At 44.5% G+C, this 24,634-nt stretch overlaps 1 protein-coding gene across 6 annotated transcripts in view; it reads left to right on the top strand.

The window, feature by feature from the left end:
• The window catches only part of TMEM241 (transmembrane protein 241), a 106,662-nt gene that overhangs the window by 78,884 nt on the left and 3,144 nt on the right, over positions 1-24,634 (top strand). Inside the window, exons 14-16 of one of the 6 annotated variants that reach the window (XR_005016208.1) lie at positions 14,774-14,838; positions 14,976-15,108; positions 19,010-19,859. Coding sequence is in view for 4 of the 6 variants with exons in the window: in XM_036823369.1 (XP_036679264.1) it covers positions 14,774-14,838; position 15,589 (66 nt within the window). In the remaining 2 variants the exon portion in view is untranslated. Of the gene's footprint in view, positions 1-6,623; positions 6,666-11,825; positions 12,642-14,773; positions 14,839-14,975; positions 15,109-15,588; positions 15,713-19,009; positions 19,860-24,634 lie in introns of those variants that run through there. The other 5 variants (XR_005016209.1, XM_036823369.1, XM_036823368.1 and 2 more) reach the window with 5 other exon arrangements.

Here is a 24,634-nt window from a genome sequence, read left to right as displayed (position 1 = left end):
CTTCTGGGCACTGGCCACCAGTTCTCTTGAATGTCATGGTTGGAGAGGGTTTCTAATCAATATTCAGCTCAGTGCCAAGGTCAAGAAAGTGAGCTCAGGCTTCCTGGTAGCGTTGCAGAAGTCTTTATTGGTCTGCTTCTGCCCCACAGGCTTTACCGTTTCTTCAGAGAAAAGCAGCCTCTGCTGACCGCCGTCTCCTTGATGGAGGCGGGCGGGGCTCCTGGCTGCACCGCGAGCTCCCTGCACTCAGATGTTCTGCTTCCTGTAGCGGAACCCAGGCGAGGACCGTGGTGCAGATTTCTCTATTCTCAGCTTCCTAAATTGTACACGGGGTGCACCTTGTAAATGGCATGGGAACAAGACAAGACATTTTCTTCCCTCTGGGTCACTACACTGGGCCTCACTGTGGCAGGTTTCCTAAATTAACTGCTCTCTGCTTTTTTGAAACATATATTTGAATGTCTGTAACTATGTTTTCAGTTTAAACTTCGGAGACAGACTGACATTAAATGGCTTCTCCCAAGCAGTCCGTTTGCCTGCATCTCAGGGACACCCCTTGTGTGACTGACCATGGACCTTCACGGCTGTGGCTACAGCCAAACTCCTGAGCTGCTTGCTCCCCTGCTACGTGTAGTCTCCTCCCCACTGCGTCAGTAGACATCTCTGGCGTGGACTTGGGGTCATAGCCTCATCTCTGCCTCCCTGTCTTTGTTCTCCCCCAATCTTCATCTCTCTTATCTACTTCCTACAGATGTTTTAAGTCTGTAAAGACTGTCTTTTTAAGCTTCTTGAAAATTCTCACTGGAACAAGTCAAGGAATGAATAAAATTCCCCCATCCCTTTCAAAAAAAAGTTGTAAGTGAGAGAATAAAATTCAGTCCCTGAGAAATGACTTTATAGATGATTCCTTTGTCTTAGGGAGGGGGAAACGAAATCTAGAGAGGGGAATGGCCAGATGAGGTTAGTCAGTGAGTTTGGGACACAGCAAGGGGACACCAGGGCCTCTCAGAGTGCTGGCCCGCTGCTCTCCCACAGACATGGCACAAGAACAGATTGGGATGAGCTCTTTTGAAGTCCAAGTCCAGACATGCTACACGCCCAGTCGTCCTGGACCCAGCTGCCCATGGTCTTTAAGGGAATAGGATTCCCATGGGATTTTTTCCAATACCTTGCTAGGAAAAAGCAGTTTCCAGCTACTGGTTTTTTCTTTCTCTTCAGCTTTAATGGTGGCCTCCACCCAACTCACACTTTGCATTTTCTGTTAATACCCAGTGGCTTAGCGTCTATGAGTTTGTTCGTGCTGTTCCTTCTACGTAGAAAGCCCTTTTCACCCTTCCTCACCTGGTAATTCTTATCTGTCCTTCAAGATTAGCTCAGGCATCATCTCAGTGGGGGCTTGTTCCTGCAACATTGAGTATACCCATGTCTTAGCACTTATCATATGGTACTGAAATTATTTGCTTAGTAACCTCTGGAAGTAGCTAACCTAGAATGGGGTGCTGGGGGCAGGTTCTTGCCTTTCATTTTTGCCTCTCTAGTTCCTAGCGAGGGGCTCAGTGAAGGGAATTTAGTGTCCTTCCAGCAATAACTCAAAGCCCTTTTCCTTTTTCACTTCTAATTCAGTGAAAGCTTCTTCCTAAACAGTTTGTTGTTTTTTTAGCTTTCCTTTTGTAAACTCTCCAAAAGAGCAAGGAATTATGTCTTAGCTCGGGCTGCCATAACAAAATGTCATAGATTGGGTGGCTTAAACAACAGACGTTTATTTCTCACAGTTCTGGAGGCTGGGAAGTCCAAGATCAAGGTGCCAGCAGGGTTGGTGTCTGGAGGGAGCTCTCTTCTTGGGTAGCAGGTGGTTGTCTTCAGCTGTGTCTTTGCATGGCAGAGAGAGGGCACAAGCTCTCTGACCTCTTCTTATAAGGTCACTAATCCCATCATGAGGACCCGACCCTTATGACCTCATCTAACCCTAATTACCTTCCAAAGGCCCCATCTCCAAATACCATAATATTGGAGGTTAGGGCTTCAATATATGGATTTAGGGTGGAGGAGGGGCATACAATTCAGTCCATAGCAAAAGAGTGCACAGGTGACCCATTGACGTTTTTCAGTGAGTGCCAAGAGTTGTGTAACAAGAGCTAGAAAGTCTTCATGGTTTGTGTAAATCCCTCAAGTGGAACTGAGCTGGTAGAGTGAGTCTTGTGCAAGCTTTGTACATTTCTAAGGAGTTCGCACTCTCTGGTCATGTAAAACTGGGTATGACTAGACCTGGAGCCCTCGACATCATAGGCTCACTTCTCCCAACTGATATTTCATCAGGAATTGTTGGGATTAAGGAAGAAGGCAGGTTAAAAGTAGCAAAAAGGTTTTTACCAAATGAGCACCACATTTCCTATCTTTAAGCAGGTCTTGTTGTATATCTTTTGGCAAATCTATTCCTTCACCTCCATTATTACTAAGTATAACAATAACGTGAATTGAAGTTGTTGTTAAATGGAGATTAAAAAATCCTCATGACCTTGGAGTAAGTATAATTATGGTGCTTTTATTTAAAGCTCCTTTGAGCTTAAATTCATTTCATTTCTAAAAATAGACTGCAGAGATTAGATCTATTCTTTGAGAGGATCAAAATAACTTAGAATATAAAAACACCTTAGCTGCATGCTCCTTTCCAGAAGCACAGAGTACTGCTTAGCTGGGAGACTGATAGAACTTTTTAATCAACAAGGCAAAGTTTGAAAAATAACTTTGGCAGAAATCCATCATTCTAAAAGTAAGTCTGTCGGTAAGTGAGTACATTTACTGAATAAAATGAGACTGAAAAAGTTGAGAAAAAGTACTAGAATGAAGAATCTATTAATACTATACCAGGCTGTCACTGAATTGAATTTGAAGGAAAATTAGAGTAGTCTCAAATTCTCCATTTGTCTTTGACGATTGGATGTTCTGGGTATGTCTACATTATTTTGCTCTTTATACTTCTTGGCAAAGGAGCAATACTTGGCAAATTATAGCCCCTTTATTCAAATAAATTGTAGTATATTATAGAAAATAAAACGAACAAAAACAAAACAAAACAAAAAACCCAACCAAATCAGGTATTTTAGGATGAGCTGAAGTGGAATGCCCAGAGAGATAGGTGAAAGGAAGAAGCCCCCCGCAAAGGTACCAGGGAACACCGCCACCGCTTCAGCAGACATGATTTAATATGGTCTCTTGAGAAATGTGAGTACTAAAGAGAAAAGTCTGACACCCAACCCTTTCTGAGGGAGAGCCAACACTTTCTGCATTGCTGATCCAGGAAGATTGCAAGTCCAAGATAAAAGGTCCAAAGGTCACAGATTTCTGAAGCTGGAACCAAGGGATCAGTGTCAGATGGCATAAAAGACACACGGGTCTTTTCAGCATACAGCATGTGTTAAAGAGTTCAGAGTTCTGGTACTTGAACTCTTCTACCCACTTCTCCCTTCTTGGTATATGGACTAAGAGAACATATGGACAAAGAATAGTAGGCAAGTGGGAAGCAAAGTTGAGTTGAAAAACTCAACCTTAGTTTAGAGACTTAAGGCTTTCTGCTCCCTATAGGAAGCATGGTTTCCTCTCCATCCTCCACTCCCACCCCACAACAGGAGAAGACAGGGTAAAGATAATTTTATTGCATGGATTCAAGAGAAGAAATAAATCATGTGGAGTCTGGATTCTTGCCTTTAAAACACTGGAATCCCACTAACTAGTGTAATGAGCCTCATTAAGTGTACAATCAGATGAATAATTCTTCCCATTAGAGTGAACTTGGAAGAGATTGAAAGGATGGAAAGCAGAAGAGTTTCCTCCCCCTAGGCAGAGAGAATCATGAGGAAAGGAAACTATGTTCTTCTCACCTCCAGTCTGCCTTATTAATCATCATCAGTTGCATCATATCTGAATCTCTGTGTCTGAAGAGAAAGAGACTGTGCCCTTAAGAAAATCCTGTTGCCCTCGGCTGATATATGCAAGATATATAGGCTATGATGAAAATACAAGGATAATTTAAATTGTAATGATGAGTTAATAAGATTGTCACTGATCAGGAAGATGTTCAGAACAAATCAAATGAAGCCTCCCCACCTTGCCTCACCATGATGACATCCAAGGTGGCTCTAGGGAAATAGTGGTCAGCCAAACCTGGTTTGAAAACCAGTGTCTTACCATCTCTCTATGTCTTAGTTTTCTCATCTGTATAGTAAACGGAAGTCCTCTACTTCAGAGTAGACTGTTGTACATTGTGACAGACCAACATTCAGCTGAAACAACTAGGGGAAAAACAAATAAATTGCAAAAATCATATTTTTAAAGAAATCAGAGATCTTTGAAAGCAATGAGAGCTAAATTAAATAAATTTCCAAAGAAGGAAGAACCTTCTTAGGTATACTGAGTAACACAGGCTATTTTCTTCATGGGGTTGGGGGAGGTGAAGGATATTTGCTGATTCTGGGTGTGGCCTAAGGATCTGACTTGGTCCAAGAAAAGGAAATATTCTGTGGGAAAGAGAAACTAGCAGGGCTTTTGGCAGTCATGTGGAACTGGCTTGATGGATTGGAAACTAGAGGAGCCCCAAAGGCAAGTTCAGTATTCCCGCGAGACGTTTGCTGAACTCTGGAGCAGTTCTGGAGGCTGCTGGTTGGCCCAGAAAGGCAAAGCAAAAGCTCATAATCTTGGGGGTACTTAGGAGACAAAATCTTGCTAAAAGGAGGAGCCTGAAGCAAATATACAATGACTCTTCCCCTAAAGACTGTTGCCAGATTTTGAATCTACATGGGATGGGAAGCTAAAAAGCTAAGGTCAAAATTTCTGAAAGGCAGAACTTACAGGAATGAGAAGTCAGAGATCTACCAGGCTCTTACAAGTCTGGAAGGGCCATACCTGAAGAACTAGATAAAGTAGAGGTGGACTAAGCCTTACTAGATCTATAGCCCATCTCTGATTCACTCAATCCCTGATTATAGTTCTTTTACATGCAGTGTTCAACATATGAAGTTGTAGACATGTTAAGAGGCAGGAAAACATGACTGATAATTAAGTGGAAAAAATAATGAGAGCTTAACCACAAATGATCTGGGTGTTGGCGCTAGTGATAACTTAAAAGTGACTATGAATAATATGTTAAAGAAAATAGTGGAAAAGATGAATTAAATGATGGGAGAAATTCAATGCAAAATTGGAATCTGTAAAAAAAAATCAAAGAGTTATTATTGAACAGAAAAAAAAAATGTGTGAAATTAATAACTTAGTGGATGGGTCTAAGAGCAGACTGGACGCAGTGTTACAGGATTAGTGAAGCATAGAGAGGAAAAAAGAATGGAAAGAATAGAACAAAGTATAAGAGACATGGGGGAGATTGTCAAAATGTCTAATATATATGTACTTGGAATTCTAGAAGGTAAGGAGAGAAGCAATATATGAAGGAATAATGGCTGAGAATTTTCTAACACTGCTGAAAGACATCAACCCACAGCTTCAAGAATCTCACCAAACCCCAAACTAAAAATACAAAGAAAAATAAGTATGCTTAGGCATATCCTAGTTAAAATGTTGAAAACCAAAGATAGAGAAAATCTTAGAAGTCAACCAGAGGAAAAAGACATTACCTTAAATTTAAAAAGTAACTGACATTTCAACTGAAACTATGAATACCAACAGACAATGGAATGACATCTTTAAAGTGCTGAAATTTAGGGGATAGATTAGATAATCTCAACACTCCATTCCTCTATTCCTACTTTAAAGAACTAGTCACCAGCCTCTTCAAAATTACTATGAATATGTTTGGAGAATTACTACTTGAGGTTTTCTAGACTTTTTCATTAAATATACATGCTTATTTCATCTCCTCATTCTCAGATTTCTGTTTTCTTGGATTCATATCACATAGCATGATATTGGCTTCTAAAATTCACATTGGAAACTCATTATAAATCAAGTAAAGTAGTACTTAATTTGGATAGACAGATCATGTTCTAAAGTAGAATATAAATGTTTAAAGGTAGAATGAATGAATGGCTTTATAAAAAGGAAACTGTGATATAATGGTATGATTCATGTACAGTGTTAGTTAAGGTGTTGGATGGAATAGTGATTTAGAATTCCTTGCTACTCAAAATGTGACTTTGACACCAAAAGCACAAGCAACAAAAGAAAAAAATAGGTAAATTGGACTTCATCAAAATTATAAACTTTTGAGCTGCAAAGGACACCATCAAGAAAATGAAAAGACAACCCACAGACAAATCATATATCTGATAAGGGAGTTGTATCTAGAACATATAAATAACTCTTAAAGCTCAATAGTAAAAAGATAACACAGTTTAAAAATGGGCAAAGAATCTGAAGAGACAATACTACAAAGAAGATAAATAAATGGCCAATAGGCCCATGAAAAGATGTTCAGCATCACTTGCCATTAGGGACATGCAAATCAAAACTACAGTGAGATACCACCTCACTCCCACGAGGATGGCTATAATAAAAAAGACAAATAAGAACAAGGATGTGAAGACATTGAAACCCTCATACACTGTGGTGGTAATGTAAAATGGTGTAATAAATTATTCCTGTGGTGAAGATGATGATGATGTCTTATTTACCAGGTTCTGGCTTATTCATCAATGTTATAAAGTGGTTCAGTGAATTTTGGCAGTTTTGTGGATACTTTTACTGAAATTAAGAACACATCACTAGGGACTTCCCTGGTGGCGCAGTGGTTAAGAATCCGCCTGCCAATGCAGGGGACACGGGTTCGAGCCCTGATCTGGGAAGATCCCACATGCCACGGAGCAACTAAGCCCGTGCGCCACTACTGAGCCTGCGCTCTAGAGCCCATGAGCCACAACTACCGAGCCCACGTGCCACAGCTACTGAAGCCCACACGCCTAGAGCCTGTGCTCCGCAACAAGAGAAGCCACCGCAATGAGAAGCCCGCACACCACCACGAAGAGTAGCCCCGGCTTGCAGCAACTGGAGAAAGCCCGCATGCAGCAATGAAGACCCAACACAGCCAAAAATAAATAAATTAATTAATTAAAAAAAAAAAGAATACATCGCTAATGAGGGATTCAACCTACCTTCATATGAGAGTTCCTAGGGAATTTTTTTTAAAAATGCTGATACCTGGACCTTATTATAAGATATTCCAATTTCATTGATATGGGACAGGACTTTAGTTGTTTTTGTTTTTGTTTTCTAACTTCTCAGGAGATTTCTGTTGTGCAGCCAGGGTTGAGAGCTACTGAGTCAAGTTGACATCTCCAGGGTTAAGCAAAGCTACCATTGAGGGTTAACTTGGAAGTAGAAAAGGAGAATTGGCACAGGAACCAGGAGACCTGGGTTTGAGTCTGCACTCTTACCTTTTTGTGACTGTGTGCTTTGAGCAAGATACTTGACCTCAAGGAGCTTCAGTTTCTTCATCTGTAAAATGGGACAAAGCACCCTCCCCTCCTGTGCAGGGGTGTTGTGAGGAGCAGATGAATTCATACACGTGACACTGCTGAGCCTGACACCCGGGACATTTTTTGCCCTCTATTTTTTTTTTTAATTTTTTGGCCATGCCGTGAGGCATGCAGGATCTTAGTTTCCCGGTCAGAGATTGAACCTGTGCCCCCTGCCTTGGGAGCATGGCGTCTTAACCACTGGACTGCCAGGGAAGTCCCTGCCCTCTTTAAATTTTGGTTACTTTCTTCTCTTACCTTCCATGAACTAGATATTTATGTCACTTTTTTTTTCTAGTTTTGTTCTATTATTGCTTTTTCTATAAAATGTAGGAGTTTGTTAAAAGTCATCTGAGGTTTCCCTAGGTTTAGAATTTATCCTTTCTTCACATGACCTTGATCTCTTTACGTTCCTCAGCTATATTCTCAGTCCCACTGTGCTTATGGTAAATGTCGTTTTTTGATACCTGAAAAAGTAATGGCTCATTGTATATTTTAATGAGGTGATACCAAATGCTGTTAATAGCTATGCCTGGAGTTTAGCATGATTTGTCTGTCATTAACTGATCCTGGAATAAATCATAGGATTGATATTGAATAAATTAATTCAATATTTTTAAAACACCAAACAGGGGCTTCCCTGGTGGTGCAGTGGTTAAGAATCCGCCTGCCAATGCAAGGGACGCGGGTTCGAGCCCTGGTCCGGGAAGATCCCACATGCTGCGGAGCAACTAAGCCCGTGTGCCACAACTACTGAGCCTGCGTTCTAGAGCTCGTGAGCCACAACTACTGAGCCTGCATGCCACAACTACTGAAGCCCACGTGCCTAGAGCCCGTGCTCCGCAACAAGACAAGCCACCACAATAAGCCTGCACACCGCAACGAAGAGTAGCCCCCGCTTGCTGCAACTAGAGAAAAGCCTGCGCACGGCAACGAAGATCCAACGCAGCCCCCCAAGATAAATAAATAAATAAATAAAACACCAAACAGAATTCTCAGCCTTAGCTGTGGTTTCTGTCTAGTGGATTTGGCATAGTTTCTTTGGTTCTAGGCGAGAAAGACAGCCTGTTCTGAGATTTTACATTTTTATTAGATTTACTTTTTAACCTAAAAGAAAGGCTGGGTTGGTTACATTCATATGTGAATCTGAAACACAGGTGGACTCCAGGACAGTCTGACATGTGCCTCTACAGCCTGTGAGAAAGCTAGAGTCCACCCTTCCCTGGAGATGTGGCAGTACCGTCTGGACAGGGCTGGAGTTGGATGGTGTGGAGCAGAACACCTCACATTTTAATGTGCATGCGTATCACCAGGGGTCTGTTCCACTGTAGATGTTGCTCAGTCGGTCTGGGGTGGGGCCTGAGATCCTGCATTCCCTGCAAGCTCCCAGATGGTTTCGATGGCAAGGGTATAGAAGACAGCTGTTCTTCTGTCTGCCCAGCACTTTCCCTACCTTCCTCCAGGGAAACCTTCCTTCCTCCATTCCAACCATGAAGTTCAAGGGTGAGCTTCTATGTTCTTACATTACTCTGTTTCCCAGGCCACAGTCAGTTGGTTCAGGGACCAATCAGAATCTTCCCTGGCATTTTTGGACTTGGAACCAGAGAGCCAGTCTCAGATATTCTCTGTGGAGCCCCATGGAGGTAATTGGTCCAAGAAGCACAGATGAGGGACAGAGAGATTGTCCCCAGGGTTCTCAGGTCTGGGTTCCGATGTCCCTAATATATGAAAAGTGATTTAAAAATAACACTGTGACCTTTGGGGTTATGTTACCAGCTCTGACGATCAAGTGCATTTGTGTAAACTGTTTCAGGCACTTACTGTATGCAAGTCTCTGTTGCTGGGCCCCGAACATACAAAGATGAACAGCTCACCTCCTGTGTGGGGAGACCACCATTTCAGTAGAATTTGGCGTGTGCAATGGTAAGGGGTTATGGAAGGCCCTAGAAGAAGCTTCTGATCCACTCAGGAAAAGTTTTAGAAATGGATTTTCAAAAGGTGAATAGGGATTGTTTGAGGAGACCTGTGAAATTATTCCAGGTAGAGAAAACTTGCTGAGCAAGGGCAAGATGATGGGATGAAACAGGGTTTGAAAACCTATAACCAGTTTACGTGGGAGGTGCATGGCTGAAACTGGGGCAGTTACGGTGAAGGGCCTTGTATACACGCTGCCATTGGCCACTTTTTCCTTATGTCCTATGTATTTCAACAACAACAACAGCGACATCAAAACAATAACAAACAGCAAAGCTAAATCTCTGATTCTCTTCCAAATACACGACTCTCTGGCGGGTTTCCATCAACAACTGTTCCTCTTTATTTTCCCTTAAACAAACAGGAAATTTGTCTCAGGATCGAAATGAATGTTTAAAAAACAAACCTGATCTGCTTTAAATACTAAAATCTGTTTAAATAACGCAGAGGTTGTGACATCCGTTGACAAATCCAGGAAGTTCAAAGCCCCGCCGTTGACACAATGTATTGAGTTCTGCTGTTGTTGGCAGCCTGAACTGTGGCAGGTCCTGGTGTTTGTCATTCAGGTCCTCATGTGCGCAAGGCAGACATTCCTCAGACTACAGGGCTCTTTCTTCTTTGGGGAAACATTTGTATTTTTTTTTTTTTTTTTTAAAGGGAGTAGTTTTATTTATTTATTTTTAGTTTTGGTTGCGTTGAGTCTTCGTTTCTGTGCGAGGGCTTTCTCTAGTTGCGGCAAGTGGGGGCAACTCTTCATCGCGGTGCGCGGGCCCCTCACCATCGCGGCCTCTCTTGTTGCGGAGCACAGGCTCGACACGCAGGCTCAGTAATTGTGGCTCACTGGCCCAGTTGCTCCACGGCATGTGGGATCTTCCCAAACCAGGGCTTGAACCCATGTCCCCTGCATTGGCAGGCAGACTCTCAACCACTGCGCCACCAGGGAAGCCCCTAAAAATGCTTTTTGAAAGCAAGAACAACGATTGACAGTAATGGCTGCTACTTCCATCTCCTGAATGGCAAGCCCCAAGAGTAACTTGGAGTCTTTCTCATGGGCAGATTTTAGCCGTTTTAAAGGTTAAAAAAAAAGTTTATGCTTTTACTGACATTCATCAACCTAAATTGAAACTCTGTACCCATTAAACACTAACTTCCCACTCCCCATCCCTCCCGCGCCCTGGTAACATCCATTCTACCTTCTATCTCTATGAGTTTGGCTGTTCTAAGTGCCTCATATAAGTGGAATCATACAGTATTTGTCCATCTGCGTCCGGCTTATTTCACTGAGCATAATGTCATCAAGTTTCACCAGTGTTGTAGCATATGTCAGAATTTCTTTCCTCTTTAAGGTTGAATAATATTCCATTGTATATATATATGTATATATATATATATACATATATATATATATGTATATATATATATATACATATATATATACATATATATACCATGTTTTGCTTACCCGTTCATCCATTGATGGACACTTGGGTTGCTTCCAAGTTTTAGCTATTGTGAATAATGCTGCTGTGAACATGGGTTTGCAGATATCTGAGTCCCTGCTTTTAGTGGACTCTTATTTTCAAAAACGCTGCATGGAGCTCATGTGGGGCCTTTCTGGCTGTGAGAGAAGGCTGACCTGGGAGTCAGGGCCTTGGTTCCACTGCCCCCTGCCATGAAGTCGCCGGGGCCTGGAGCAAGTCACACACCATCTCTGGGTCACAGTTTCCCCACCTCTGAGCTTAGGGAGTCGGTTGCATCTCTCAAATTCTGCCCCCAGGTGCCCTTGCATGGGACACTCTGTACCCAGACTTGCACAGTCAGCCACTCCTGGCTTCTGTTTGTTCCTCGGTGGAGTTAGAAGTGGAGTGGCCTCTTAGCACAAGTAGATTTGTCATTCACACGCTTCCCAGCGTTTTTGAGCAGCCCTGACGGCCCGTGGCATATGGAAATCTGTTGCTTTGCTGGGCCATGAACATGAAGCTCATACAGGCTGAGGTGGATGTGTGGGTGCAAGTCACTTAGTGGGTAAGTCGGGCTGGACACCTGCCCAGGGTCCACCCCTCAGTGGGGTGTTGTCGGCTGCTACTCATCCCTTCTTACACTGTGACTTTTGTGAAGTGGTAGAACTTTGGTGACTCTGTGTGTGTGTGTGTGTGTGTGTGTGTGTGAGAGAGAGAGAGACACACACACACACACACGGGGCGGGGCGGGAAGGGGGAGATGGGAAATGCTTCTAAAAAGAGAGCTGACCGCTGGGGCTGGTGATGGAGGTAAAAGAAAGCAGAGAAGCCTAAGGAACTGAGGGTCCTTCTGGAAATAGATTAAAAAGTGGCCCATCTGCCTCCCCAATAGCTCTACAGAATAAACAAGTTCGCTATAAATTCCCTACAGAAAGAAGACAAACCTCCTTGTGAAATTTCACTGAGTGTCTCAGCCAGCAGAAGATTTGCTCATTGAGAGAGAAAAATATAGAGAAGTTTGAAAGAGGGGCCCAGGAGAAAAAAGGCAGGAGACCATGCAAACGTTTCCAGGAAGCAGCAGATGGAAAGGCACCAGTCTGGCTATAAACCAACCTTATTTTCAAGTAAGGGCTGGTTTGAAAATTCTCAGAGGTGTTTTTCTTGGCAAAAGGTGCAGTTAATAGAAACAAGCAGGCCAGCTGTCTATCTCATGGTAGACGAGATTCCTCCTAAGCTGAAGAAACCCGTAGAGGAACAGAGCCACAAGCCCTCAGCTCTGACTGTTGCAGGGCATGTGGGAGGTGACAGTTACACAAAGGAGACTGAAAGTCATGAAAAAAGCCATCAGAGAAGACAATTAGAGAAGGCCATGTATGTATATGTATATCAAATCATCATGTTGTGCAATTTAGATATATACAATTACATTTGTCAACTATTCCTCAATGAAGTTGGAAAAAAAGGAAAAAGCTGGTAAAAAGGGCAAAGGAGATGAAGACAATGGTGAAGAGTTAAGAAAGGCTTCAGAAATGTTATGAGTTGTTCCATTAACACCAAGCTGCCATCACTAACCTCTGTCAGCAGAATGGAGGCCTTTTCAGCGATTCCAAGAAATAAATCTCTGTTGGCACCATCCCAGGAAATGTCCAAGAAGTTGCAAAAGTAAAGAGGGATTAACGAGATTAACTTTGGTTAAGACTAAGGAAGGAAAGGAAAAAAAAAAAGGAAGAGAAAATGACAACAAAAGTAAGAACAAAAGGGAAGGTGATAGGGACTTCCCTGGTGGCGCAGTGGTTAAGAATCCGCCTGCCAATACGGGGGACATGGGTTCGAGCCCTGGTCCGGGAAGATCCCACGTGCCGCAGAGCAACTAAGCCCGTGTACCACAACTACTGAGCCTGCACTCTAGAGCCTGCGAGCCACAACTACTGAGCTTGCGCACCACAACTACTGAAGCCTGCACGCCTAGAGCCCATGCTGCGCAACAAGAGAAGCCACCACGATGAGAAGCCCGCTCACCGCAATGAAGAGTGGCCCCTGCTCGCCGCAACTAGAGAAAAGCCCACATGCAGCAACGAAGACCCAACGCAGCCAAAAGTAAATAAATAAATAAATTTATTTTAAATAAAGGGAAGGTGATAAAAATGGGCACAAATGAGATAAAATAATATTTCTCCAAACTGCTAAATGTTAATGAGTGGAAAACATAGATGAAAAACATTTTTGGAAAAAATGAAAATGAGAAACTTGCATCCAGGAGAAAGAGAAGACTCGATTAGGATTAAAGGCCACCCCAACTAGAAGCTCCAGGTCCAGAGGCAGTCAGGTCAGAGTAGAGACCACAGTAAAGACCATCTTTATCCTTTATAGGAAAAGAAGCAGGGAAGCTGATGAATTAATTCATGTGGTTTGTATAACCTTGTTTCCAAAACCAGACAACTGCATTGCAAGATAATAAAATTTTAGGCCCACTTCATTTATGACCATAGGTACAAAAGTCCTAAATAAAATGCCAAATAAGAAGAGGGCAGGATGGGGGAAGTAGAGCTGCCCTTTGAGATAAAAGCTCTTTAGCATAAAAGCCACCACTCCGTTTTCACTTTGAGAAATCTGTTTCCTCTTGTCCTTTGCTTTCTACTTTGCAACTGTCTCTCTGACCTTGTTGCCACTTCGTTTTTGTTCCTGAAGACACCACAGGTCTTTTTCGTTATCAAGGGTTTTGCTGCAAATTAAGCAAGGAAAGCAAACAGAAAGTGACCTTAAATGAATAAACTACTACAAAGGTTCTAAGAGCTCACAGAGTTTCTGTACTGAAGGCTCCTGGTTTGTATTTCCAGACTTCTTTTTGAGATGGTAAATGAATGAAGATGAGACCCATTAAACACACTCCCTCCTTCTGACCGTCTGCCTGTTGCCTTGTTCCCAGCTTGGGACCTGAAGAGGCCTCCAAGACCGGACATGACGTCCCCTTGAGTGAGATGGCAGTTGACATCTCTGAGGGCATCCAGCCTGCGTGACCCATCCCGATACAGCTTGCTTCTTAACTTCTTCTCATTGCAAGGAAGCAAGTCCTTAGGGTGACCTTCCTCATGGAAGCCGTTTTGTATTCCAGAATGCAGGATTCTGGGAAAAAACATCTTTCCTGAGCAGACATTCCAAAGTTGGGTCTTTGATTCTCAAAACTTTTTGTGCCGATGTTTAGAGGCACCGCTGGAGGCTGAGTCCCGTTACTGCCATTCCTAAGAGACTTTTCTGTAATTTCTAGCTCTGAGAGATGTGGACTAACCTCTTCCCTCTCCTGTGGTTTCTAGATGTTTGCGAGCAATTAATTAATGATTTCATTGCTCCCTCCCTTAGGAAGTACCTGGTTTCTTAGAATGTGTGTCACGGGCCAGAAAGACAGGGGCATTAGGGCAGGGGGAGAGACGGTGCTGTTAGCAAAGGCAGGTCGACAGCTAGGTTTTTAGCTGGAGGATCTGGGAACAGGTGAATGAGTACTTCTGACCTTGAGGATTCTTTTTGCACAGCTGAGACAGGATGGAAACGGGGATTCTTGCTATGCCCCTGCCCAGGGGAGAGACGAGTTTGGATGCTGGCTTCCAAACTCCTCTTTTGAAGGGTTTGGAAGTTAAATGTTTCTTTGAAGATTCTCACCTCAAAATAGGCTAGAACTTAGCATTTTCCGCTAAATACAGGGGTATTTGGGAAAGGTATTTAGGGGGACTAGGAAGTGTTTGGGGGAAAAAGTCATGAAGTGGGAAGGCATGGCTGATGTCTGGGATCTGAACGAGCACAAACGAAGCTCGTGAAGAATGGCTTTGGAGAAGGTTGCCGAGGTCCTGCTGCTCTGATGACCTTTTGTTGAAATGATTTCTGCAGGTGATCACGGCTGGTTTATCGATATTGCTGTTTGATACAATCCTGACCAGGGCCACCGTGGGATGGTAAGTCTTTTGCATAGAGAGAGGAGAAGAAAATTAGTTGCTTGTGTTTCCTTGGGATACTAATATTTGCTCTCAAATGTTGAAGAAAGGGTGTGTGTTTGGGTATATATTTTATTGACATATAAATATACATTCAGGAGAGTGCATCTATCATGAATATTTTCCCAAACTGAATATACCACACCTGCTACAGCCAGCATCCAGAGCAGGAACCAGAGCCTCAACGGTATACCTTTCAGCCACTCATCCACACAAGAGTCACCACTACAGGTGAACCACTAATTATGTGTGCATATAACTATAACTATGTTTGTGTTTCCCGCCTTTGACCCTTCAATTCATTTTCTCCTAGTCAAGTTCCAGATCATCCTTGTTTAGAACGCACCCATCCATTTGCTTGAAGACAGCACTGCCTCTCCCTCCCGTATCTGAGCAGAGACCTGAAGGAAGTGGGGGAGCGAGCCCTGGGGACCCTGGGGGGGAAACAGCAAGTGCAAAGGCCCTGAGTGTGCTCGGTCTGCTCAAGGAGCAGTGTGGCCGGAACAGGTTGATGGGGGGAGAGTAGTAGGAGATGAGGCTGGTTGGTGGCTGACCATGTGGGGTCTTAAAGGCCATTGTTAAGAGTGAGGGGGGGGAGCGATCAGAGGGTTCTGAGCAGAGGAGCCACTTGCTCCTAGGTTAAAAACACACTCCACAGTCTGCTGTGTGGAAGATGGGCTGTGGGGTGCTACCTCTGAACTCTCTACACAGACTGCCCATCGGATAGCTGACGGAGTTAAGACTTTGATCCACTCCAGCTTGCTAGTATTCAGACCAGCCGATATGATCATTACCAAGGGTCGTGGTTGTCACCTTCAGGGAAGATGAGGCGAGGTGGGGAGTGATGGTGAGTTTAAACTGTTAAGACTGCAGTTGCTCCTCTCATCAGTGGGCGTGCTTTATTTTGGGGGTATATACTTATGTATTTTAAATGTACATAATAATGGGTGCTATTTGTGAGACGTTTAAGACAATGCAGAAATGCATCGAGTAAAAAGTAAAGGCCTGTCATCCTCTGCTTCCACTGTCTCCACTTGGCCAGAAGTCACACCAGTTTGATTCAACAGTGAGAACAATGCACTGTTTGGTCAGGATGTCCACGCTGAGGGAGGTGGGCTCTATCGTCTGCCAAGTGAAACCACACCGACGGGTGTCTGTAGAGCAAGATGAGCCTCTCAGTCACCCGGGAATGGGTCAGTCCTTGCCAAGTCTTCGCCCAGCCTGCCGGCTGCTGGCCGGATGACCCACAGCTTTCCTCCCCTATGACCACGGCTGCCTGCTGTCCGGCCTGAATCACTAATGCAGCACATTATGGAGAATAAGTCATATTTGTTGTTGCTACTTACTGGTCTCTTAACCTCTGTTTTAAAAAGGAAAACAAGCCTAGGGCCACTTGAAGATAATGTTTATTTCCATTCCAGTTTGGATGCATTGTTCGGCAATCCCCCCTCACCCCCGCCCCAAGAATGGCACTCCAAAACTGAATTGCAGACAAGTTTTGGAATAGGTTTTTCCATTTCTTTCTTTTTTTTTTTTTTTTTAAAGACTGAGTATTTTTTTTTTTTTTTAAACTTTGGGTTTATTTATTTAATTTATTTATTTATTTATGGCTGTGTTGGGTCTTCGCTTCTGCGCGAGGGCTTTCTCTAGCTGTGGCAAGCGGGGGCCACTCCTCATCGCGGTGCGCGGGCCTCTCACTGTCGTGGCCTCTCTTGTTGCGGAGCACAGGCTCCAGACGCGCAGGCTCAGCAATCGTGGCTCACGGGCCCAGCTGCTCCGCGGCATGCGGGATCCTCCCAGACCAGGGCTCGAACTCGTGTCCCCTGCATCAGCAGGCAGACTCTCAACCACTGCGCCACCAGGGAAGCCCGGTTTTTCCATTTCTTTACCAGCATGATGGAAAGAAAAAGCATATTGTTCCTTAGCTTTGCTCAAATAAGGCGTAGTTCTAGAAAATCCATATTTTTTCTCATTCTGAGGCTGAGAGTAATCCTAAGGGTTGGCTCCTCCCACCTCCTCCCTCCACTTTTTTGCATTCATTTGCACATTGGACCTGCAGAATTGTCACCTGTTTGCTCAAAAGCCACAGTGCTGGTTGGCGGGGCCGGTACTCGTGCTCGGTGTGTCTAGGGCAGCCTCCCCTCTCCCAGGACGTCTTGCAAATAATCCCCTGTCTTGTGCCGTCATAGCCACACACACAAAAATGGTGTCATTTTTAAACATCAATATGAGGTTCCTGCAAGATAAATGTGAGGGGCAGGACCAGGCTCTGGGAATACCATGATGAGGAAGTCCAAGAGGTGACTTTGCATCTCGTGTGGCTTTGGGCTGGAAGGGGTTGGTTCAATAAACAGATATTTCCTGGGGGTCTGTGTGCCAGGAGCAGCTCTCGGATGAAAGTGTAAAGTCACTGCCCCTGGGATGTCTGTTATTGCTTGTCTCCCTGCCTGAGGGCGGGTCTGTACCTAAACCATCCAGACTGACAGAAATGAATCTTTTTGCTCACGGCATTTGGTGAAAGCGATTTTCAACCCCTCTCAGGAGCCCCTAATGGGGCATTTCTTCCGTTTTCCAGAAGAAAAACGGAAGGAAAAGAAAAATTAGGAAATACTCCCACACCCTCCTCTTCTTCCTCCTCCTCCTAGTCTCACCTCTTCCTTTGAATAATAATAACCATTTATTGAGCAACTACTATATTTCAGAAATTTTTATATTAATATTATCTCATTAACTTTCACAACAACCCTCCAAGTTAGCCCCGTTTTAAAGATGAAGAAGCTGAGGTTCAGAGACATTTAACTGATTGTCCCAAGATTTTAGAGCTACTAGGTGATTGGACCAGGATTGAAACCCGGGTCTGTGTGTGTCCAACATCCCATAAACTTCACATACCTCCCTAGAAATGATGTGGGAAACGCCAAGGACTTAGCAGCAGCATAGATAGTGTCTAGGTAGAAGCAGGTCATGGGGAGGTGGAAGAGACATTGGCCTAAATGTTTCTCTTCCCACCAGTCTGATCATTTATAAAGAGCATCTAGATGATATGGCAGCAGTACAGAAGGAGCGTTACCCAGGACAAAATGTCTCTATTTCTTGTTCAGGGGCTGACACGGTGAACTAAGAATGTCCAGTGGAACATTTTTAGGAAAAGGATTTAATTGCCTTAGATTTCTTTTTAAAATTTATTTATTTTTATTTTTTATTTTTTGGCTGCGTTGGGTCTTCGTTGCTGCGTGGGCTTTCTCTAGTTGCGGCGAGCGGGGGCTACTCTTTGTTGCGGTGCACGGGCTTCTCACTGCAGTGGCTTCTCTTGTTGTGGAGCACGGGCTCCAGGCTCATTGGCTGTAGAGCGCAGGCTCAGTAGCTGTGGCGCACGGGCTTAGTTGCTCCGCGGCATATGGGATCTTCCCGGACCAGGGCTCGAACCCGCGCCCCTGCATTGGCAGGCGGACTCTTAACCACCGCACCACCAGGGAAGTCCTGCCTTAGATTTTTAATACTAGAAGCTATAATTCTATCAATCAACTAACAATATTTATTGAGTGACTGCTGTATGCAAAGCATGTGGAAGTCATTAAGGAACATAAGACATCATCCAGCCCTCAAGGAGTTTTCGGGAGAAGGAGAAGTCATAAAGATAATTTCTGCAGTAGGATAGTAACCGTTTGAATGCACAATGAATGTGAAGACTGGAGGAGAGAGAGAGTGTGGGGTGAGCAGGAGGGCCTTGGAACTGGCTTGAAACTGGACCTGATGCAGAAGGGAGAGGCTTAGTCAGACTCAGGGTGGAAGAGTATTTGGTCCCTCCGGCCCTGGGAGGACAGGGAAGGATGGAGGGGCAAGAGGTGCCAATGGTGAGACTTCGCAATTTGGAACCAGAGCTGGTACTGGGGGGCAGGGAGCTGATCCTACACTCCCTCCTCCTTACTCTGCACTTGTCCTTCTGGGAAGGCAGGACACAAACGGGCAGGTTGACGTCCAAAAACCTAACTGCCAAGATATCCTGGTGCATCCTCGAGATTCTTCCCCCAATTTCTGTATCTTATCCTTCATAGTGATCGTCTCAATTCTTGATAGTAATTTTCCTTCTTACAAATAAGCCTCATTGATTGTATTTTGTATACAATTTCAGAATGAACTAAAAAACAGCAGAAAAACAAAAAACACCCAGGTGTTGAACTGAGTGTGAGAAATAAGCCTGAGATGCTCTCCAGTGGGGAGGCCGCGCTTAGTCTGAAGGTTCCAGCAGCCGTCTGTGCGAGGCCATATCTCCAGGCTGTTCCACATCCTGTGGACTTCGTGGTATGCCCTGAACAAGATGGAAAGAAGGGCTGTGTGTACCCAAATCAAGGAAACAGCACGTGTGATTATTGCAAAAGGAACCTTGACTTTGGAATTTCCTGATTTTTGAGAACTCTCGAATTTAAGGATGGTGTGTTTTCAGCCTCAAAGAATTTTCCAACCACAAAGTGAACCACCAGAAGAGGAATGTCAGACTGTGTTTCAGATTTCCTGTCTTTTGCGCAGAGCTGATCTGCATTGTCCATAGACTGGGTGTGTTCAAGCTGTGACGGGGTGACCAGCTCTCGGATCCCGGGCAGGGATCCGAGGCCAGTCTCTGTCCTGTGGGAGCTTAGACTGATCGGAAGTCAGAAGGCAGGGCTGCAGGCCTGTTTTGTTTGGACCTACTGTGTTTGCCTGTATACTCATTGTTTCTTCTTTTTTGATTTTCAAATTTCAAATTACTCAGCATTTAGAAATCAGGTGATTTCCCTGTAACAGTCCAGATCTCCAGATTCTTTTGAAAATACGGAACAGCTGTTAAGTTGGGCCTGCACGTCCACACAGCAGCAGTCGCTGGAGTGGGTCGAGGCTGCCCACTCAGTGGACATGGGCTCCCTGAGTGAGCGCAGCTGCCACCGCTGCAGTCTGGCTGCGGGCGGGGACCCTGGATCAGCCGATATCCTCGCCTGCATTTGCTTGTATGTTCATTCATTCTATAAGAAGTGCTTGCTGGGCTCTGAGGCTCCAGACACAGTCCAAGACCCCAGAGAGGCCACCCTCTAGGAGACGAGGGCCCATGTAATTAATTGTCCACCTTCGTGGATGGGCAACAGCTTAGAGGCACAAAATAGCTCATTGTCTAAAGTAAGGTTTTTCACCCGCAGCACTGTTGACGTTTTGGGCCAGATCATTCTTTGTTGTGAGGGGCTGTCCTGTGTCCTGTAGGATTTTTAGCAGCAAACCTGAGCCTCACCTCACTAGATGCCAGTAGCACCCCCGCAACTGTAACAATGCAAAACGTCTCAGGACATTGCTAAAGGTCCCCTTAGGGGCAGAATCTCCCCGGTTGGGAATCACGGATCTGAAGTTGTGAGGTGGTTAGTGGAGACATGCCATTTGAAATTTCAGCAAGATCTTAAGGAACTTGCTTATCTCCTAATTAGAGATTTGGATCAGCTCCAGGGTCAGGTCCTGGGCAGCCCTTGCTGCCCACTCTGTGTTCCGCGATCAGCATGTACCACACGGCGTGACAGGTGTGCACTCCTTGCCCACCTGCCGGCTGAAGCTCCTCCAGGAAAGGAGCCACGTTTCCCTCACCTTTGCGTCTCTCCTTCCGGCACCGTTTGCTGAATCAACAGGTACTAGGCTTCTCAATCCTGTACCCAAGAAAAATGATAAACCTAAGCCCCCAACATTGGTCAACTTTTAAAGCCTTTTATTTAAAGCAGCTGCTCTTGGGGACTTCCCTGGTGGCGCAGTGGTTAAGAATCCACCTGCCAATGCAGGGGACACGGGTTTGAGCCCTGGTCCGGGAGGATCCCCCATGCTGCAGAGCAACTAAGCCCGTGCGCCACAACTACTGAGCCTGCGTACTACAACTACTGAAGCCCACGCGCCTAGAGCCCATGCTCTGCAACAAGAGAAGCTACCGCAATGAGAAGCCTGCGCACCGCAACGAAGAGCAGCTCCCGCTCGCCGCAACTAAAGAAAGCCCGTGTGCAACAACAAAGACCCAACATAGCCAAAAATAAATAAATGAATAAATAAATTTATATATAAAAAAAGCAACTGCTCTTGTCCAGCTAATTACCTTGTTTTTAATTATAAAAGCCCAGTATTTTAATATCTATTGCAAGCCCAGTAATTTAAATATCCAGATTAATATGTATTCATTTTTAAATTAACAACATTTTAGGGTGCAGATCGATAATGAATTCCCTCTATTCCAAAATTTCAGCAAAGGGGATTCAACACATACAAAAGAAAAGAATTCTGAACTGTGAGTGATGTTCCTGTCAAGTAGAATTAGTTGAGTGTGCCTCCACTTTGAATCCTCTTTAGACAAGGAGAGTCACTCTTCTCTGTGGAATAGTTTAGGTACAAGGAGAGAAAGGAATAACCAAAACACAGCCTCTTTGTTTGTAGGATTTCGTGATGAGCTCCTCACCTTTGCCCATCATTCACCGGGCCTGCCATTGATCCTGGGCTACAAACATGAGGATCGCTTCAACTTGACCCTAGTTCCAACCTCACGAACACCAAGAGTCTTTAGAAAATGGTCTTATATCTTCTCTGAGTAGAGATGTCTGTGCCTTTAATTTTAGGGGAATGCTTGGAGACTGCCCAAGTCTCTTTGTAGGAAGAGTGAATTTAGGGGTGAAGAAAGAACTTCCACACACCCCAAAGTGCATCTAGGATCACAGTGTCTGAAGTTTTTCAGTTTTTCATCTGAATTAAACATTTGAAACCTCTTCTTTAAAATGCTGAGAAAGGCCTTCATAACTATGCTCGTTACCTTTCGACACAGAGTAGTTTATCAGATTGTGAACTGTTGCTCAGCAAGTCCCCAAGGGAGTGGTGAATTAGTTTTGGTGAGGAAAAGAGAAAAAAAAACAAAAATAGTTTGGAATCCAGATGGGAAAAGGGGGAGCAGTTATAAGAATTCCATCACTCACTGAGTAAATATTTATTGGGTGTTGTGTTAAGTGCTAGGCCTACAGCTGGGGAAAGGATACAGTCTCTGTCCTCTGTCTGGAGGGTTCCATAGGAATTCATTGAATCACCACAGTAATAAATGTAAAATTGAGATGGGGCCTTTGGCTCCCGATGGGAGAAAAGAGGAGTGGAGAGACGCTGAAAATAACCCCCTGGAAGAGAAGCGAGCGATGAGTATTTCTGGCTGCCTCTGCTCTGCAATCTGAAGTTTATGCCTTGTTACATGAAGTTTGTTCATCTCAGGAATGATGGGGATTATAAGATTTGCAAACAGTCCAGTAAAGCTCTGACTTAACCAGCTGTAATGCGATTAAGATTCCTGGCCCCCTCCTTGTGTCAGCATCTCCCGCTGTTTAGAAGACAGCATCAAAGCTCACCTCCCTGGCTCTCTTAACAGTAAACGGAACCAGGTTTGTTTTTCATGTCGGGGTTCCCTAAGCTGCTTGGTGTTTCATTAACTCGCTAAGCCAAGGGGATGAAATGCAAGTTTATTACGCTGCAGCATTGTTCTAAGGCTGCAGGTGTGAGGGTGGCAAAGAGCCAACCGATACCCTGTTCTCCCTGGTGATTAAGGAAGATTAGTGGAAATGACTGTGACCCCCCCCCCCCCGCCCCGTTACATTTGCAGAAATAAAACTCTTCCAAAGCCAAAGTTCTGTACAGATCTTGCATCAGGTCACGGTGACTCTGTGCTTTCCCAGGGGTTTAAGAAGCTCATATGTGCGTTCTTTAAGGGATGTTGAAGGAAACAGCAGATTGGCTAAGAAGGCAAAGCCAGATCTTTAGAGGTGAGCCTGTGTACAAAACGAATGTCTTCCCCTTCCCAGGCCCTTCTTCATCCAAAGAGAAGAGGCAATAGAACCCGCCAGCATCTGGGTCTGTCCCTGAACTAGACCAGGGACAAGCACAAATGGGTCATGTTTCACAATACGGTCTTTTGGAACTTGGACCCTAGTTTCTCCCAGGAACAATCCTATAAATGATGAGTATAGATCTAGGAAAGTCCTCAGAAATTTATTCGGTTCGTAACATAGACACAAACTTCAGCTACGTTATTATGAGCTCAGTATGCGTTAAAGAGAATTCATCAACTTATTGTCACTATTATAATACTTCTGTATTATAATAAAAAGGAAAGAGGAAAGTACATTCCAACTTGGAGCTTAAGCTATCAGGCAGACATCTCCCTCGGGCCCCTCTCCTCTCTTTCCCCCTTGTTAGCGGGCTCGGGGGTCATCCTCCCAGCCCACTCCCCAGTGACTGGCTACTTGACTAGCGCCTCTCTGCCCTCACCCAGAGAGAGAGGCCTGACATCACCAGGGAGGGGACATGGCAGGAGTTCAGGGGATTTTCCCACTCTGTAGGGTTGGCAGATGGGCGATGGGGGCGTAGATTTGTTCTCTGTTGCTCTAGAAAGCAGAACTTAGACTCACAGGTGAGGTTGTAAGAAGCAGCTGTCAGGTCAGTATGAGGCAGGACTTCCTCCAGGAGGGAAGAACCTCATGCCCGGGACCTGCCACAAGATGCCCGTAGATGCCCATAGATGCTTGCCATGAATCCCGTGGTTAGAGCTGGCTTTGCAGAGCAGGATGCATCCTTCACAAGGAGTTTTCAAGCAGAGTTGGGGAAGCCAGCCAGTGGTGAGGGCTGCTGAGAAAGGGATCCCTACTCTGGGAGAGCAGTCGAGAAAATAATATTTTATTGCTTGCCCATTGTAGGTCACACACGGGGGTCAGCTGCTACAAGTACGTCCTTCTAAGCCTCACAGAGATGGTTAGATGTGATTGTCTCCTGTGGTGCAGCTGAGGAAACAGCCGAATAACACTTGCAGGATTATGTAGCTAAAAACACCTGAGCACAGTTTGGACTCAGCTTATTGTTTTTCTGTTCTCACACTTATTCAGTTCACTGCTATACTGGAAGTGGTCCATGGTACAAGTTATCTTTATGTCGAAGTAACCCACATAGGTGACATTTTTCACTGGGAACAGGATATGCACAGCCTAAGTGTGTTTCATACATTCGGTGCCTTAGATATATGTTAGGAATATGGAGACGCAATAGCCCAAATGTGAGAGTATGGTGTGTGCGTGTATAGGAGGAGTGGGTGTATAGGAGGAGTGGGATACTGGGCGGGTAAATGGGAGAAAAAAGGAAGAAGAAGGTGGGATTGTAGGGCTGTTGGCACCTCTGGACAAGAGCATTTCATCCTTAGGGACCCCCATCAAAATCCTTTACTCATGGCCCAGCCCAGGCCTTAGAAGTGCTTTGGGGGAAGAATGACAGGGGATTGAGACAGACACCAGGTTGTCTACTGAGAAGTTTAAAATAGGAAGTGTGCAGACCTTTCATTGTATTACATTTTAGGCATGTTAAAGTATCCAGGTCTTCTCTTTCTCACACTCTTCCGTTCTCCTGCTATTTTTTTCATTTTCAAATCACTGACCATATATCTTTCTGCTCTGGTGGGAAATTCATGATTCCCCGTTTGTATTTTCTTCATTATTCTTTTTTTAAAAAATATTTATTTAGTTAGTTATTTAAGTTGCGCTGGGTCTTAGTTGCCGCAGTTGGGCTCCTTAGTTGTGGCATGTGAACTCTTAGTGGCGGCATGCGTGTGGGATCTAGTTCCCTGAGCAGGGATTGAACACAGGCCCCCTGCATTGGGAGCATGGAGTCTTAACCACTGCGCCAGTAGGGAGGTCCCCTCCCCATGTGTATTTTGTTTTTAAATGTTCTGTTAGTCTAAATGAAATGA

The sequence above is a fragment of the Balaenoptera musculus genome, chromosome 14 (genome assembly GCF_009873245.2).
Source record: "Balaenoptera musculus isolate JJ_BM4_2016_0621 chromosome 14, mBalMus1.pri.v3, whole genome shotgun sequence".
Lineage (NCBI taxonomy): Eukaryota > Metazoa > Chordata > Mammalia > Artiodactyla > Balaenopteridae > Balaenoptera > Balaenoptera musculus.
The sequence above is the reverse complement of the archived record's forward strand: the minus strand, read 5'-3'. Positions and strand labels throughout refer to the sequence as shown.